Genomic DNA, 13,106 nt, shown 5'->3' on the forward strand with positions numbered 1-13,106 from the left:
CATTACCATCCCCACACACACTGACCCCAGCCAACATGATGGCACTTGTTGTGCTGGAGCACGTCCATTCGGCTGATGGGTCGGCTGGGGATAGAGGGCACCTCGGGGGGTGCCCTGTGGGGACACACATGACCTGTGGCCCAAGTTCACAGTGGGTAGTCACTGGTGTGCGCAGCTGCATGGCTACTTTGCAGGTCGTGGCAATAGTGCTTCATGCCCCTCCACCCCGACCCTACAGCCCATGTCCTGGCCACCTCTCGCTGCTCCTCCCGGCCCTGGCAGAAGCCCCCCAGCCAGCGGCATGGCTGTCAGCAAACTATGGCGATGTTGGACACTTCTGTACCCCCTCTCTCTCCCCCAGCAGCCATAGTGCCTGTTTCACGACTTTTAAAAGCATAAGTGAACCTCGCCATTGGTAAATCGCCCCAGTGGAGGCGGAGTATCGTGGAGGCCCCGGAGAATACCGGGTCAGGCCCGCTAATGATACACCAAAGGCGTTTACTGTATGTTCATTCTGGAATGCATTGACGCTGCTGTCGAGGCACTCGGAGAATTGCAATTTGGCATGAAACTGGTGGCGTCATGATTTTGGCTTCAAAACCGATTCTACCCCCAACCGCATTTCCTGATTCTGTCGTCGGAAATGATTTTTATTCCATTTTTAAAATCCAATTCACGGCTTTCACTGCAGGATGTGCGATTCCCACAATTTCCAGGTCATTATCTGTAAACGTGAGGATTCGAAATCCATGTGTATACCAAAGTCACAGCAATTTCACCTCTCAGTCATCACCCTCAGATCCAGGGTGTTGCTGTGCTGTTTGTCTGGCAATCAGGTATGCAGGAGTCAGAACGTCCTCCAAACAGGTATTGACAAGGCTGGAGCCAATTGTCAGTCAGTAGTGTGGTGCATTTGCATGTTCTAAGGCCTTGTCCTTTGCAAACAGGATGAACATGTACACACATTGTGCCTGTTTCAGCTCAACAAATTGAGTGATAGCCATTCAGTGGTTCATTCCACAGGGCAATCATAGTCAAGCTGCCTGATTTAAATTTCAAACGATGTTGACCATCAGTCACCATCAAGTGGTACATTCTCCATGGCAATGCCTCTACAATCAGTGTCCACTTGCCAACCAATCAGCACCCTCTTCTCATACAGTATAAAGTTCCCCCTGGCATTGTCTTGATGAGTGCGATTGTCCTGATGAGTGCAAGATGAAAAGCTTCAACAAAATGTCTTTTTTTCACAGTGTGCATTACTTCATGGTTCTACATGTAAAACACCATGCACCTCCATCGCTATCTCACTCCCATTACCTCTGAAACACTCATCCGCATTGTTATTACCTCCAGGCTCAACTTTGAAACAATGATCTGGCTATAACTCACCTCCTAAACTCTAACTCACCCAGAACATCAGCCTTGGCACCATACCCAAATCCTGCTGATCACACTACCCTCATCCTCCAACCTCTGCCAGCATCCTTTCTCTTGGCAAACTGATTTCAAAAACTTCATCCATATTTACAAACCCATCCATAATGACATCCAATCTCTGCCAGTTCTGTCTTTCCACTCACAGCATTCACCCATCTGAGTCTGAATCTTTCTTCACACCATCATCATTGTTAAAGCCTTGAGTGATCACTATGCTGCTTCTGGTATTTTCCTCCGAATCATCTCATTCGACTCTCCTTACATTTAAAATACCCCATACCTCTCCATTCTTGCTCGGTGTCCATTTTTGCATCGCACTAAATGCCTCTTTCCAGTTCGTGTGCTTCCCACAAGTACATGTATCCAGTTAATTCTAATGCCAAGCATGGAGATCTTATGAGTTATACATGCTTGGGTTTCCTGTAGGTGGCTGCACATGTGAGTGGTACCAGTAACTTTAATCTGCCTGTTGCAATCAGTTTAAATTCTTAGCTGGGCCACTAGAGCAGAGCATCTCGCAGAGTAACAGGGTTCCACTCAGGTGAAGAACACTGATTCTCCATTATTTCGATCAGGAGGAAATAAGTTCAATTAGTTATTTAGGTGGAGCAACTTGACTTGATGATTTGAGGAGAATGGAGATAGGTGTCTTTTTTTTAACAAATTACACTCTGGATACACTTTACAATTGTGCAAATGTATACTGGGTGTTATGGTATTCATTTCAGAATATTCAATAATCAATTACATTGCTGTATGGTCATGGACACCTAAAATGGAGGAACTCGTAGGATGGGACAATTTATATTCTTAGAATTAAATTAAAACATTTTTTCTCTAGTCTATCTGCCTATGTGCTTTAGTGGTGCAATGGCACCCCCTTCTGCAAAGTTTGCAGCATTGCAGTTAAATAATGCAGCAGCTCTTAAGAGATTCTTCATCACTTTATATATCACTAAGTCTGGTTTGACATTAAAACAGCTTGTCCCATTGTTTTTATTGTCTTTTCTGTCCTTCTCTGTTTCACTGAGTGTTAACAGGAGTAAGTTTCATTTTGCTCCTTATATATATTTTTTTGAATTTGTTCATAGCAAGGGATGCTTGGTCAGCTCTCAACAGTGACTAAGAATCATAGAATTTACAATGCAGAAGGAGGCCATTCGGCCCATCGCGTCTGCACTGGCCCTTGGAAAGAGCACCCCACACCTCCACCCTATCCACGTAACCGCATCTAACCTTTTTTGGACACTAAGGGCAATTTAGCATGGCCAATCCACCTAACCTGCACATCTTTGGACTGTGGGAGGAAACCGGAGCATCCGGAGGAAACCCACGCAGACACAGGGAGAACATGCAGACTCCGCACAGACAGTGCTAACCACTGTGCTATCGTGCGGCCCAGGCTGAACCAGAGCCATAACTTAAGTTTTAAGATGATGCGGAAAGATCGATTTGTTCCAGAGATGACAACATAAGAAATAGGGCTTGGTTATTTTATAAGCAAACATTCTGAAAAGAAAACAATACATAAACTTTTAAACTTAACCCGAACAATAACAGATTACATGCAGTTTAGTAACCTTAACTCACTAGTTCCCATTAAACAACACTACGAGAACACACAACCCTCATGTCACTTTCACAGACAGACAAAGGCAATACTTGCATTTGCGAAGCAATTTTTCTTCTGTTAGGGACATTGGTTCTGAACGTTTTTTCCAAAGACTGCCTTGGTGGCAACTTTCATGACCTTCTTGGTTGATTTCCAAAGCCTTCTCACTGTACCTGTTCAAAACAGAATTTTCTCTCTCTCTCTCTAAGCTTCACCCAGCCCTCACACAAAGCAGAGCCATGCTATTACTATGCAACTAACCTCCCTTTGACGGACAAAGAGGCCATCAGACTGTGTAATGGGCTAATAACTGGTCAGACAGGAATGTCCTGAAGGACAATGGATCTTGAGTGACTCACCCTCGCTGAATCAGGCCATCCTGTGTATTCCCACTAGGTCTGAGTTTAAGTCTGAATGGGACAATGTAACTCATGCCAGGTGTGGGCATATCCCTCTGACTCTGTGCTAGCAGGTTTTTTTCCCCTCAGTCTGTTTAACCCCTAAATTGCCTGCTACATTGTGGTCTAATTTCTAGACCTAATTTCCTAATATCTCCCTCACATGACAGTAATGCAGTGGGGTGTTGAGATAGAGCAGTGGGTTAGACAATAGGCTCACCTCTGCATTCAATACAGCACATTGTTTTCAGGAACATCCCAAAACAGTTCACATGCAATGAACTATTTGGAAGTGCAATGGCTTGCTAGGTAGGCAGCCAGTTTGAACACAGCAAGAAGATCGCTAGACTCTTCTTCAAATAGGGCATCACTCATTGTGTCAGAGGATTATAGCAATCAAGATACCATGGAGCTAAAATGACACCTAGTGGCTGAAGCCTGCAAGTTCAACGTCACTGGGGCCTGTTTAAAGAGGAAATTCTTATTTTGACTGGTCACATAATCATTTTCATTGTGCAATGTTAAAATAAACAACATGATCAAAAAGTCTTGACAAGACGATCTGTTATAATTAAGTTATCAAGGGATCTCTAACAGGGACCACCAGAACAAGCAAACAAAGTCTTGATTTAATGTCTCATTAGGAAAGAGACATCTCAAACACGTCACTGAAGCATTTGCTTTGTGGCCAAGTTATACATTTTTCAGGAAGGGTGCAGAGGAGCATGGTGGTGCGTCTAAAACCCTGAAATCTGAGGGCGCCAGACCGCCTGCTGATAATAGTGGAAGGACCTCATTAACATTTTCTTTTTCATTTCCTGCAGCCGAGCAGTTTGACAGGGATGGTCCCCGACAATTGGGAGAGTTCAGTGTTGCTGATTACAGCTTGAGGATGGGGGTCGTGTGGCTGGGGTGGTGGATGCCATTCGAGCTGGAGTAGAGAGGCCATGATTAGCGTAATGGTCCTGATGAAATTCCACGAACCTCCAACGTGAATTCTGTTTCTCTCTTCCCAGGTGCTGATTGACCTGTTGAGTATTTCCAGTTATTTCTGTTCTTAGTTCCCATTTCCCAGATTCGGGCAAACCTAGCCAAAATCTGGTAAAATTAGGTCAGTCTCCCAAATGTACTTGAGATCCTGAATTAAATACAATAATGCCCCCCCACTCCCCACCCCCCCCCCCTTTGCCACCACCACCACTACCTCTCTTGCAACTTGCAATCCATAGGCAGGCTTGTTTTTGGTGGATTGGGGTTGTGTATTTTGATTTTTAATATTTACACGTCCTGAAATCATGTCTGACTAATTTATTTGAGTACTTTGAGGCAATACAAGGGATGTGGATATAGTGGAACCTGCAGACGTGGTATACTTAGATTTTAAAAGGAGTTTGATAATTAATAAAGTACCACATCAAAGGTTACTGCATAGGGGGAAACATATTAGCATGGATAGAGGATTGTTTGGCTAATAGCAAACAGAATGGGAAAAATGGATCATTTTCTGGTTGGTAAGCTGTTACCAGAGAGTGTAACAGGGATCACTCATCGCTGGGGTTTCAGCTATTTGCAATCTGTGTAAATTTTTTATTTTAAAAAATAAATTTGGAGTACCCAATTCATTTTTTCCAATTAAGGGGCAATTTAGCGTGGCCAATCCACCTACCCTGCACATCTTTGGATTGTGGGGGCGAAACCCACGCAAACACGGGGAGAATGTGCAAACTCCACACGGACAGTGACCCAGAGCCGTGATCGAACCTGGGACCTCGGCGCCGTGAGACAGCAGGGCTAACCCACTGTGCTACCGTGCTGCCCTGCAATCTGTATAAATGGCTTGAATGAAGGGATCAAACGTAAGCAGTGTTCATCAGCGTCCATAAGCGGGATCCTCCACTTTGCCAGCAGTGTACTCACACCCGCGGGTTTCCCGACTGCATGGGGGTGCCCACAATGGGAAACCCAGTTGGCCGCCTGCTGAGAAGGAGGATCCCGCTGCCGGAGGGGGCGCATTGCACCAGAAAACGGGTGTGGCGGGACGGAGAATCCCGCCCATGGTCTCTACTTTTGCTGATGACACAAACATACATAGTGAAGTAAAGTGTGAGGAGAATGTAAGGAGTCTGCAAGGCGATCGGGGTAGGTTAAATGAGTGAGCAAAAATTGGTAAAGGAGTATAACATGGAAAAATGTGAACTTGTCACTTTGGCAGGAAAAATAAAAAGCAATATACTATTTAAATGGAGAATGCTTTAAAAATAACTTGGCGGTACAGAGGAACCTAAGTGTCCAGGCCCAGCAAGTGATTAAGAAGGCAAATGGAATGTTGATATTTATTGCACGGGAAATGGAATATGGAAGTAGGGAAGTTTTGCTCCACTTGTATAGGGTATTGGTGAGGCCACATGTGTAGTAGTGCATACAGTTTTGGTCTCCTTACTTGAGAAATTATAAGCAGTTCAGAGACGGTACATTGAACTGATTCCTGGGATGAAGGGGTTATCCTATGAAGAAATATTGGACAGGTTCAGCCTGTATCAATTGAAGTTCAGAAGAATAGAGGTGATCTTATTAAACATGTAAGGTCCTGAAGGAACTTGACACAGTGGATGCTGAGAGGATTTTTCCCCTTTTCTTCTTGTGGAAGAGACTAGAACTGGGGACATAGTTTCAAAATATCAGGGGCGGGATTCGCCATTGGCTGTTGCCGAAATTGTGAAACGCGATTGGGCAGAGAATAGGTTCCGATGCCAAATCGCACTTCTCTGTCACCTCGACAGCGGTGTCAATGTGTTCCGCAACGCACGTACAATAAACATCTTTACATGTCATTAGCGGGGCGACCCTGTATTCTCTGGGACCTCTATGATTCTCCACCTTTGATGGTCGAGTTCCCAACGGCACGGTTCACTTGTGCTTTTAAAAATCGTGAAACCGGCGTCATAAGAACATAAGAACTAGGAGCAGGAGTAGGCCATCTGACCCCTCGAGCCTGCTCCACCATTCAATGAGATCATGGCTGATCTTTTGTGGCCTCAGCTCCACTTTCTGGCCCGAACACCATAACCCTTAATCCCTTTATTCTTCAAAAAACTATCTATCTTTACCTTAAAAACATTTAATGAAGGAGCCTCTACTGCTTCACTGGGCAAGGATGATCAGGGAGAGAGAGAGGAGGTAGGACACAGAGAGGAGTGACTGTGGGCTGCCGGGCTGGGAAATGGCAGGGCTGACGAGGGGGGGGGGGGCCCTGCCAGGGCTGGGGAGGAGGAGGGGTGATGGGGGAACAAGCCAAGTGACTGGGGTGACCCCCCACGGGACTGTGGCAGTGTCCAATCACAGATCGCCACTTGCGGTCCATTACCACGGCCTGCAAGGCGGCCAGCTTGCTGCGCACCCCATTGACCACCCACGTTGGCCCCTGATTCTGCAGAGTGACAATGGCCCTCTGGTTGTGCCCCCATCAACCCCAGCAACCCCCACCGCCACCACCCTCCCCCCCCCAACACGGCCACCACTTGCCGGCGGGGCATCAGGTGGCCTATCCAAGGGCCACAACTACAGTAGCCCCTACGGGGGAACTGGGCAGGGCCACGGAACATACTGCTGGCAAGGGTATTGCCAGCGAACAGTACCCCTAGCATCAGGGACATGTGCCAGGGCCAGAGGCGGGGCCAGGAGTGCGGGAATTGTGGGTGGGGAGGGGGGGAACATGTTGGGGGCAGAGCCCGCATGCCAACCGGGGACACCATGTAACCCGATGGACCTGGTTGGGCACGGGGAGGTGCACCATGCTAATACGATGGTCTTTCGCCCCCCTGCAGGCAATGGATATTGGAATTCAACCAGCAATGGTGGCCTTCCTGCTAGTCACCGCAGTCCTGGGGGCTGTACTGCGGCTGTACGAGCTGGCGCTGCCTGAGGAGGAGGTAGTTGCAGCAGTGGAACATGCCGCAGAGCAACAAGAGGCAGCCGCCCAGGATGGAGAGCCAGCTGCCCAACAGGCAGAGGAGGAGGAGGAGGAGGTGCTAAGAAGCCGTCGCATGAGGCCTCTTGTGTACCGGCAGCGCCTGTCATTCGAGCACCTGCCGGACCGGGCATGCCGTCGAAGACTCTGGCTGAGCAGAGAGACAGTGCTAAATATCTGCCAGATGATGGCACACCTGGCACCGTGGGGGTATGGGGGAGGACACCCGCTCCCGGTGGCCGTCAAGTGGAACCTTTACATGTTGGGGTCCTTCCAGGTGCTTAGTGGGGACCAGTCCGGGATCTCACAGACGTCGATGCACAGGTCCATCCGTGCCGCCACGGAGGCCCTATATGCCCAGGCAGCTCAATACATCCATTTCAATGTGGACCAAACCCACCAGGATGCCTGAGCAGCAGGGTCCGCCACCACTGATGCGATGCCCTGGGTCCAGGGGGTGATCGACGGGATGCATGTCCTCCTACGATCACCTGCAGATGACAGGTCGCTCTACACAAACTGAAAGGGGTTCCACTTGATGAACATGCAGCTAATATGTGACCATCCGCTGCACATCATGCACGTCTGCGCCCGATACCCGGACAATGTGCACGATGCCTTCATCCTGGCGCACTCGACGATTCTTGACATGTTTTGAGACGCCCCCCACTGGAGAGCTGGTTCTTGGGTGACAGGGGTTACCCACTGCAGTCGTGGCTGATGGCACCTATCCGGAAGCCACAGATGGAGCGGAGACACGCTACAACGACGCCCATTCAGCAGCCAGGAGCGTGATCGAGCGGTGCTTCAACCTCCTGAAGATGTGGTTCGGGGGGGAGGGTGGGGAACCTAGGCCATCCACAATGTCCACCCATTCCCCCCCCTCCCCAACATTCGCCCATTTCCACCCCCTTCCTTTCTAGCCAGCCCAGACCAGCCCACCCCCAGACCATCTGACAAAGCACCGAGGCAAGTTGTAACATTGTGAACAGGTGTTTAATGTGACAACTTATATACAGATTTATGCCCTAGCCCCTAACCTCCTCAGGACGGCCAGGGCAAGTAGGCAGCACTGTACCCCTGGCACCAGCCCTGTCCTATACACCCGTAACCCTACATCCCAGCCTGGAGGGCGCCTGAACCCCCACCCTGCACTACATGCCGGTAACCATACCGGCTGTCATGGCTGGGTGACCTGGCCACTGAGGCCACCAACTGCCCACCCTCTGGGCTGCATGCGTCGGATGGTCTAACACTGTCGTTTTCTGTAATTCTCCGTCGTTGGGATCCTCTGTCTCGCCGACAGCGCACTCATCCCGCAGATCTCCGATGGCGTGGGGGTGCCCACAATAGGCAACCCCATTGGCCGGCTGGCGGGACGGAGGATCCCGTTACGGGCAGATGCGCCGCACCCAGGACAGAGAACCCCGCCTTCGGTCTACTCACACAATTTCGAACAATCTACCTTTATGTCTTGGTGATGACATGTTCTTTGAATGGTTCAGCAGCTTCCGATTAGCATAGATATTTTTAACTCCTAGCTGTCTTTCTTTTTCCTAAGAAAAATTAAGAATTATTGTCAGGAGCGTGCATAGTACAATTACTCATATGAAAAGTCATCTCACTGAAAACTTCACGCATTGTTTTGCAGAGAATGAGTTTTAATAAAGTTCAAAGAGTCTCTGGATAGCGGGATGTTTGTGTCTCTGATTTTCTGACTTTAGATTAGGTTTCGCGGGAGATAGTAAGTGGCACAGGGTGGGCTTGCTTGCAAGAAAGCCGGGGATTTTGAAAGCAAGCCAATCGTTCCTGTTTTGGTTTACCTGAAGGGACAGCTGCAACTCCACACAAGCCAGGACCTAAGAACAGGCTGTTAATCTGCCCTCCAGGCCAACGGTGCAGTTCTCCCAGTGAGCCAGAGAAGACACAGCCAGAGTGAGACAGAACCAAGAGTGAGTTTGGGAATTTGAATCTAGGTGGGAATTCAAAGCTGGGTGGGGAGGAAGTGCTTTTTATCCCTGGTAAGTGACTGGTAAGTAGTGGTTCTGTTTTCTTTTTCTTTTCATTGGTATATTTATTTATTTTTTTCTTTGTTGTTTATTTTTTAAAAATTTTTTGGGGCGGGGAATTGAAATTGTTGAAGTTAACCGAAGGTTTAAGACATGGCAGGAGATCTCAGACCCATGTCATGCTCCTCGTGTGCGATGTGGGAGCTCAGGGACACGTCCACTGTCCCTGGCTCCTTCACGTGCAAGAAGTGTGTCCAGTTGCAGCTCCTGTTAGACCGCTTGACGGCTCTGGAGCTGCGGATGAACTCACTTTGGAGCATCCGTGATGCTGAGGATGTCGTGGATAGCATGTTTAGTGAGTTGGTCACATCGCAGGTGAAAGGTACTGAGGGAGATAGAAAATGGGTGACCAAAAGACAGAGCAAGAGTAGGAAGGCAGTGCAGGTGTCCTCTGCGGTCACCTCCCTGCAAAACAGATATACCGCTTTGGATACTGTTGGGGGAGATGGCTTACCAGGGGAAGGCAGCAGCAGCCAGGTTCATGGCACCGTGGCTGGCTCTGCTGCGCAGCTGGGCAGGAAGAAGAATGGCAGGGCTATAGTGATAGGGATTCAATTGTAAGGGGAATAGACAGGCGGTTCTGCGGACGCAATCGAGACTCCAGGATGGTATGTTGCTTCCCTGGTGCAAGGGTCAAGGATGTCTTGGAGCGGCTGCAGGACATTCTGGGGGGGGGGGAGGGTGAACAGCCAGCTGTCGTGGTGCACATAGGCACCAACGATATAGGTAAAAAACGGGACGAGGTCCTCCAAGCTGAATTCAGGGAGTTAGGAATTAAACTAAAAAGTAGGACCTCAAAGGTAATAATGTCAGAGCTAGTCAGAGTAGGAATGTCAGGATAGATAGGATGAATGCGTGGCTCGAGAGATGGTGCAAGAGGGAGGGATTCAAATTCCTGGGGCATTGGAACCGATTCTGGGGGACGTGGGACCAGTACAAACCGGATGGTCTGCATCTGGGCAGGACTGGAACCGATGTCCTAGGGGGGAGTGTTTGCTAGAGCTGTTGGGGAGAGTTTAAACTAATGTGGCAGGGGGATGGGAACCGATGCAGGAAGTTGGAAGGTAGTAAAACAGGGACAGAAACCAAAGGCAGTAAGGGGGAAAGTGTAAGGCAGAGAAGCCATAGTCAAAAATCAAAAAGGGCGACAGTACAAGGTACAGTGACTGAGGGGAGCTCAGCGAATAGGACCAGGAATACTAAAAGGAATAAAACGGGAAGTGAAAACATTAATGGTAAGGTTGTTAAATGAAGATATGGGTTCAACGACAAGGAAAATTAGGAGAAAGGTTAAGAGGAAATATAACTTGGGAGAGGTTACTGATCGAGGTGTTAAAATTCAAAACAGAGCTAAAAAAGCCAACATAAGTGTACTTTACCTGAATGCTCGTAGTATTCGGAATAAGGTAAATGAGTTGATGGCGCAAATCATCGTGAATGACTATGATTTAGTGGCCATTACTGAAACATGGTTAAAGGATGGTCACGACTGGGAGTTAAATATCCGAGGGTATCAAACTATTCGGAAGGACAGAGTGGATGGTAAGGGAGGTGGTGTAGCTCTGTTATTTAAGGATGACATCCGGGCAACAGTAAAGGATGACATCGGTGCTATGGAGGATAAGGTTGAATCCATTTGGGTGGAAATCAGGAATAGTAAGGCGAAAAAGTCACTGATAGGAGTAGTCTGTAGGCCACCAAATAGTAACATTATGGTGGGGCAGGCAATAAACAAAGAAATAACTGATGCATGTAGAAATGGTACAGCAGTTATCATGGGGAATTTTAATCTACATGTCGATTGGTTTAACCAGGTCGGTCAAGGAGGAGGAGGAGTTTATAGAATGTATCCACGATAGTTTCCTAGAACAGTATGTAATGGAACCAACGAGGGAACAAGCGGTCCTAGATCTGATCCTGTGTAATGAGACAGGATTGACACAGGATCTCATAGTTAGGGACCCTCTCGGAAGGAGCGATCACAATATGGTGGAATTTAAAATACAGATGGAGGGTGAGAAGGTAAAATCAAGCACTAGTGTTTTGTGCTTAAACAAAGGAGATTACAATGGGATGAGAGAATAACTAGCTAAGGTAGACTGGGAGCAAAGACTTTATGGTGAAACAGTTGAGGAACAGTGGAGAACCTTCCAAGCGATTTTTCACAGTGCTCAGCAAAGGTTTATACCAACAAAAAGCAAGGACGGTAGAAAGAGGGAAAATCGACCGTGGATATCTAAGGAAATAAGGGAGAGTATCAAATTGAAGGAAAAAGCATACAAAGTAGCAAAGATTAGTGGGAGACTAGAGGACTGGGAAATCTTTAGGGGGCAACAGAAAGCTACTAAAAAAGCTATAAAGAAGAGTAAGATAGATTATGAGAGTAAACTTGCTCAGAATATAAAAACAGATAGTAAAAGTTTCTACAAATATATAAAACAAAAAAGAGTGGCTAAGGTAAATATTGGTCCTTTAGAGGATGAGAAGGGAGATTTAATAATGGGAGATGAGGAAACGGCTGAGGAACTGAACAGGTTTTTTGGGTCGGTCTTCACAGTGGAAGACACAAATAACATGCCAGTGGACTGATGGAAATGAGGCGATGACAGCTGAAGACCTTGAGAGGATTGTTATCACCAAGGAGGTAGTGATGGGCAAGCTAATGGGGCTAAAGGTAGACAAGTCTCCTGGCCCTGATGGAATGCATCCCAGAGTGCTAAAAGAGATGGCTAGGGAAATTGCAAATGCACTAGTAATAATTTACCAAAATTCACTAGACTCTGGGGTGGTCCCGGCGGATTGGAAATTAGCAAACGTGACACCACTGTTTAAAAAAGGAGGTAGGCAGAAAGTGGGTAATTATAGGCCAGTGAGCTTAACTTCTGTAGTAGGGAAGATGCTGGAATCTATCATCAAGGAAGAAATAGCGAGGCATCTGGATGGAAATTGTCCCATTGGGCAGACGCAGCATGGGTTCATAAAGGGCAGGTCGTGCCTAACTAATTTAGTGGAATTTTTTGTGGACATTACCAGTGCAGTAGATAACGGGGAGCCAATGGATGTGGTATATCTGGATTTCCAGAAAGCCTTTGACAAGGTGCCACACAAAAGGTTGCCGCATAAGATAAAGATGCATGGCATTAAGGGGAAAGTAGTAGCATGGATAGAGGATTGGTTAATTAATAGAAAGCAAAGAGTGGGGATTAATGGGTGTTTCTCTGGTTTGCAATCAGTAGCTAGTGGTGTCCTCAGGGATCAGTATTGGGCCCACAACTGTTCACAATTTACATAGATGATTTGGAGTTGGGGACCAAGGGCAATGTGTCCAAGTTTGCAGACAACACTAAGAGAAGTGGTAAAGCAAAAAGTGCAGAGGATACTGGAAGTCTGCAGAGGGATTTGGATAGGCTAAGTGAATGGGCTAGGGTCTGGCAGATGGAATACAATGTTGACAAATGTGAGGTTATCCATTTTGGTAGGAATAACAGCAAAAGGGATTATTATTTAAATGATAAAATAGTAAAACATGCTGCTGTGCAGAGAGACTTGGGTGTGCTGGTGCATGAGTCGCAAAAAGTTGGTTTACAGGTGCAACAGGTGATTAAGAAGGCAAATGGAAT

At 47.4% G+C, this 13,106-nt stretch overlaps 1 protein-coding gene across 5 annotated transcripts in view; it reads right to left on the reverse strand.

The window, feature by feature from the left end:
* LOC140427720 (lebercilin-like protein) overlaps positions 1-13,106 on the reverse strand; it is a 162,973-nt gene that overhangs the window by 52,001 nt on the left and 97,866 nt on the right. For all 5 annotated transcript variants that reach the window (XM_072513261.1, XM_072513259.1, XM_072513260.1 and 2 more), the window contains one exon: positions 8,883-8,973. In XM_072513261.1, the coding sequence (XP_072369362.1) occupies positions 8,883-8,973 (91 nt within the window). The remainder of the gene's footprint in view (positions 1-8,882; positions 8,974-13,106) is intronic.

Source organism: Scyliorhinus torazame, chromosome 8 (genome assembly GCF_047496885.1).
Source record: "Scyliorhinus torazame isolate Kashiwa2021f chromosome 8, sScyTor2.1, whole genome shotgun sequence".
Classification (NCBI taxonomy): Eukaryota; Metazoa; Chordata; class Chondrichthyes; order Carcharhiniformes; family Scyliorhinidae; genus Scyliorhinus; species Scyliorhinus torazame.